At 29.4% G+C, this 6,337-nt stretch overlaps 1 protein-coding gene across 1 annotated transcript; it reads right to left on the bottom strand.

Annotated features, from left to right (window-relative positions):
• Positions 1-5,023: 5,023 nt before the first annotated feature.
• On the bottom strand, positions 5,024-5,605 carry LOC145106011 (uncharacterized). The gene has a single exon (XM_079043062.1). The coding sequence runs from the start codon at positions 5,603-5,605 to the stop codon at positions 5,024-5,026; it is 582 nt and encodes a 193-aa protein (XP_078899188.1).
• Between the last annotated feature and the right edge of the window lie 732 nt (positions 5,606-6,337).

Genomic DNA, 6,337 nt, shown 5'->3' with positions numbered 1-6,337 from the left:
TCTACTTTCGATCACTCATAATCACAAAATAAGGTCACAAGCAGAAAGTTTGATTTTCTTAAATAAGTCCCATTTTAGCATTATACCTACTAAACCGTTAAGTTGAAGAATTCGCAGTCAAAATGACTTTATTTTGACCCAAAAGACCTTTTTGTCCAATTTGGTCATTTTTACTTTTTTTCTTCTTAATTTGTCAACTTAAACATAAAAATAGCAATACACTGATATGAAAGAATTAAAACAAAAAATATTTTTTTATCATGATTGTCATTTTGACAAATTTCTCCCTTTTTTAGTGTCTGTATAGTTTAAAAGCTTGGCTAATGTTCGTTGTTCTTTAATAATAGGAAAAATAGGATAAAAGAAAAACAATATATCAATATACGTAAATTTCCCGTGCATTCTCCATTTCTGTTTATTTTAAAACTTTAATATTGAAAGTACGTTGCTATTTCTTAACAACATAACAACCATCTGTGATAAAATCAAACGGTATTTCATATACCCACCTACTCAGATAAGGTTATGGTGCAGGGGTGGGGGTATTGTTAAAAAAAATGATTTAAAAAAAATACAACATAATTTTTAATATTGCATATATGGGAAAAATGAAAGCAGGATAGTATAGTCAAATAAAGTGTTGCTATTTATAGCAATTTGCTTAAAAGGTCAACACTCTTTGCACAAAACAGAGATTAATTAAGTTTTGTGTCTTATTAAAGCAAATTTGTCCAATTTTTTTAGCAGGGGCAAAACAATCATTCTGGTACACATCTTTCAAAGAATAGTGTATATGACATACATAACAGAGGGATTTGTCCCTGTGGAAAATACATTTAATAAAATTAACATTTAATAATAAAAGGGAAGCACAAATATGTTAACATAAAACTATATTTATAGTCATTCTGATCCACACGTTTAAATATAATCATATGTGGAAATACATTTAAAAAAAGGGCATATACATAACAGAGGGATTTACTTGGAGAATACATTTAATAATAAAAGGGAAAGCACAGATATGTTAACATATGATTATATTTACAGTCATTATGTAAACATCTTTAAATATAATCATATGAACACATTTAATAAAATAAACATTATGCAATTTTAGCTAGTTTACCTTTCTGCCCCTGATATGTTAAAATATGATTATATTTAAAGTACTTATATGCTCCTGGACTAATAAGAGGACGATTAAATGATAATTATGCCCATAAAGTGGAATATGGGTTGATAACTTTTAATCACAATAAAATGCTAAATTAACAGGTTAAAAATGAAAGTAAGATGCTCTTATGGGTAAAAACGATTTAATTTTTAAAATTTTTCAGAAATATCCATGTCTAATAGAATATTTACAAATTATGATCCATGTAAAGTCGGGTAGTATCATCGTAGTTATAAATATAAGAAATTTATTTTAGTAAATATATTTTTAATAAGTTTAAATTAAAATTCTAATATCTAGCATAGGTTATAGACAAATAATTTGGTTGAAATTAGCAATGGGTTGTGATGATTTTGGTGAATCTGTCGCTATTGTTGCAATTTAATCAGATTTAATGTCGGGTTACGCATAAAATCTTAATGATTTTTAATTTTTTGATATTCAAAAACTGTTGTCGTCGTTCTACCTTTCGCACAACATAAAAGTTCAAGGCCTTCTTTTGTTTGACTAACTTAGATAGCTTCCAAACATACTACACACGTGAACAATTGTAACATCATCTTGATACAAACTTCAGTGATTTGTACATAATACTTTTTGATTCCTATGACATGTTTTTCTGTATACTGTACAACCCTCTAAAATAAAAACCGAAGTGTATGGATAAAAGTTGTGTACATATCACTTCCCTGGTACAAAACCTCCTATGTGTTGGCCATCATTTTTACTGCTAGCGTGCAACCTTTAACTTACATACTAATGGTACTTAAGTTGAAGTATAACTATGCTTCCTCTTACATAATGTAAAACAAAATACTTGAATTTAAAAAAAAAAACTGAATATAGTGAACCTCACATGAAATACAACGAATGAATGGCTTGTCGAACACAATATCATATAAACATAAATTTTAAGGTGTAGGAATGATGCACTCATACACTAACATGAAAAGATAATCAGAACAAAAAAAACATTAAAGCCCATGTGTAATCAGTCTAAAATCAACGATGGATTACACAAAAACTTTAACAAAATATTGTTTTCCAACATTTACACATTGTTGTTATCACCCCACCTTCATATAGCATAAAAATTCAAAGTCTTCCTTTGTTTTACCAACTTATACACTTTCAACTGAAAATACTTTTGTTGTGGATTGCACATTCTCAAACTCAAACCCAGTCATGTTAAAGATTTGCACATGGGGCTCCTATTTCAATCGTTGATTGCTGATCATAATATCTTGTGACTCAAAGTTAGTTAGGCCTTCTTTCTCGAATATTGTCATAATAGTGTACTCCATAAAGCAAAGCTTGTTTCATGGTTTTCTGGTTCTTAAAGCATGACATGTGTGTAAACTCGTTTTGTCGTTTTTCCTTTATAACTTCTAACAGAATATGATGAGTTGATCGAATGCTACCGGATACATATCATACCAAGTTGTTATTTTATAATTAAATTGGATTCTGTATGTTTATATTTCTGTTAAAAATCTACTGACGAAAAACGAAATCCAATTATAATATGCACATAATGAGGAGTTTAGATATGGAATAGGTGCTTCAGTGTCCTATGTATATGGGTAAAATGATTGTGGACAGCATCATTCATGTATTACACTACATAAACTTTGGTGCTGATGAACGAATCACATAACGATCACCAAATTCAATACGGATGTTTAGCTCTTTCACAACTCCATCTTTCAGATTATAACGACAATACTTACCAGATCTACATTTTATGAAGATGATATATCTCTTACTTATCACGCACAGTACATGAGAATTTTTTCTGAGATTTTGACATGATAATTTTGGAAATCAATCAATTAATAATGAATTCGAAAACTAAATCTCCACTAATTTGGTGTGTGATTATCTAAAGTAACCAATTATTTAGCTGGCAGTTTTGAAGACATTTATAGTCTAATTGAATTTAATATTTAACATTCATTTTACATAAATAATTTGATGAGTTGTCAATTAAAATATGCCGGAACAAATAAGAAATATACATGTGGAAAATATATTAAATCAAAAATGCTAAAAAAATGCCATGTGTCCAATACAAGGAGAAGATGACATGTGGCAATAAGTTCTTCATTTATTAGGGAGGATATATATATATATATATATATATATATATATATATATATATATATATATATATATATATATATATATATATATATATATATATATATATCAGTGTTGTAAATATCGGCCTAGGCGGCCGCCTAGGCGCTAGGCGGTCTGCAACTGATTACGATTAGGGATGCTTGACGGAAATTGATCACTATCGGTTAAACTCGGGCTCGGCAGTCCTTGGCGGGAAGATTTTAAAAAATTCAAAATTTCAAATTTTAAAATATTACACCAAAATTTACAAAACTTCAAAATTTTAAATTTTTAAATATTCAAATTTTCAAATATTATACCAAGTATTTCAAAATTTAAAAATTAAAAAATTTTAAATTTTCAAATACTATTTTTTCTTAGGATATATTAAGTTTTAAAATTGTTTTATTAGTAATTTATGGTCCCCGATTAATCCCCGCCAAACCGATTAATCGCTTCACCCCAGTCGACCGCCGAGTGATTTTTACAACCTTGATATATATATATATATATATATATATATATATATATATATATATATATATATATATATTTACTTATTTTTTATTTATTTTAATGTGCATTTATATATATATATATATATATATATATATATAAATAAAAGTTTTTTTATAGATGTTTATGTATTTTAATATATTTTAAATGTATATATGTATTTTTTCGTATTTATATGTTTTTTTAATTATTTTATGTATTTTTGTGTGTACTTTATTTGTATATTTTTATGTATTTATGTATTTTTTACTTTAAGTGGTCTTCATCATTTCATCTAGTTTCCATAGCTTTTTTTTGTTTAGATAAAAGGGATTCCCCTTGTTAAAATTTCTCATAGCTTTTTCGAGTATGTCTGAATGGTTTTCTTGCATACCTACATATTTTAAGTTTTTCTCTTTCGCTTATCTTGAAATTAAACACCAAATTAAAAAACAAAATAGTAATTTATGCACATATGAAAACTTAGGGTTCCCTTGAGAGCATATGAGACTGGTGAAGTTGTCAACTTTTCTGGTACATAAGGTGCGTAATACATATAAATACGTAAAAAAATACATTTATACATCATATACAAAATTTGGGGTAATCTGCAGAAAAGTTTCATTATTTTGGGAAAATTAATGATTTGGTCTCATGATCTGCTAAACATGTCAAAATAGACTAAAGTGAATTAATTAACCGATTTCTTGAGCTTTTCTATTAAAAAATGGGGCTCAATCGTAAATTTTTCCAAAATAATAAGATTTTTCTGAAGATTTCCCAAAACTAAATAACTCCACAGATCACAGCGCTCAAGATTTCATTGAAATTAATGGAAAAAACTTAAACTTCACAAATTATATGCCTAATCCAGAATGGTACCGCTTCTTTTTCAACAAAGAATATGGAAGCCTCTTTTCGTCATAACAACAGGGTTATAATCAACTTTCAATCTTACATAAAATAGTTGAGAATGTATAGTATTTGAAATCAATGTTTTGATTTTATCTGTAAATGTTAGATTGAAATTCATGGCTCGCCAAGGGCGGATGCAGGAATTAATAGTAGGGGTTGCGCAATTTTTTTTTTCTGATCAAACATAATATAAAACATAAAAATGATTCATTACGTCTAATACAATTTTTTTTGCTTAAACATAATATAAAACATGATATAACAACGATCTATTACAATAAAAATTTGTCCTCTTCGTGAATACATCTTTTGAAATCACTTCATTACTTTTTCATTCTCAACTTTTGCAAGTGCTTCGGTCTCAACATTACAAAGCAATGCGTTGTTCAAAAAGGCATCGCCAATTTTGTTGCGTAAGTCAGTCTTCAAGAGCTTCATCTTTGAAAAACATATTTCTACACTTACGGTCGATATGGGTAATATCAAAGCCAACTTTAAAAGCTTATAAACCAAAGGATAAGACCGATGCTTCCTTGTACTAACCATCAAACGAGAAAGGTCAAAAATTCCTTTCAAACTAGTGAAGCGCTCATCTTTGATGCAATAGTGATAAAATATCTCACGTTGTCCTTCAAGGTCTATCATATCCGAGTCATCAAAGTCATACTTGTATAACTTACCCAACTTCAACAACTTGGATTTGTCAAATTCTGCAAATGAATCACAAGGGCTCAAAGCACCCATGTATTCTAGTAACTGGGTACTTGTTTCACTAAATCGATCCCGATATTCTGTAAGTTGCATATCTACCACCGTGTTGAATATTTCAACCTCAAAATGAAATATATTAGTCTTTGTAGTCTTACGGTTTCTCGCACCAATATACAACTCTTCCATATCTAAAGTATCAATTTTGTGTGTTTGACAAAAATATGATACTTTTGGCAAAATGCTAGCAAACTCTGTGTTTCTTAAAGATTGCAATGTCTCTATTATCCCTCTAACCATCGAAGCAGCTTCTAAAATGTCTAGATCTTTTCTTTGAAGTTACTTTGACAATGTACCCATGAGGCGTAAAATGTCATACATCATATGTAAGTAAAACACAAACTAATATGATTTAAAATATGTTAAGATTTCGGACGCTTGTTAACGGTTTGCTAATGACCCTCCCTCCACTTTCACAAAATCTAAAACTACAAGAACATCCACAAACAACTTCATCAAACTTTTGAGTGTGTTGAAATGTGAACCCCATCTTGTTTCACCCGCTCGAACAAGTGTAGTCTCTTGATTTAATCCTCTTCCGGTTTCAAGTTCACCACTATACAAGCCTTTTTGCACCCTTTCTCTTGCTTGTTCCCGTAATAAGTCTTTTCTTTTACACGAGGCACAAACAACATTAACCACCAACGAAATTTGCTTAAAAAAGTCACTAACACCATCATGCTTCTTTGCTACAGCCACAACCACTACTTGAAGTAGGTGTTCAAAGAAATTTCAATTACACCTAATATAACACCTGTTCGAGGTATTAATTAATTTATCTAATTTTTTAGGGTTTTGTGCATGGACTCGACGAGTTGGGGAGCTCCAACTCGTCGAGTAGAGATCGTTATAAGGATGTGG

This window comes from Lactuca virosa, chromosome 4 (assembly GCF_052849685.1).
Source record: "Lactuca virosa cultivar CGN04683 chromosome 4, Lactuca_virosa_CGN04683_v6, whole genome shotgun sequence".
NCBI lineage: Eukaryota > Viridiplantae > Streptophyta > Magnoliopsida > Asterales > Asteraceae > Lactuca > Lactuca virosa.
The sequence above is the reverse complement of the archived record's forward strand: the minus strand, read 5'-3'. Positions and strand labels throughout refer to the sequence as shown.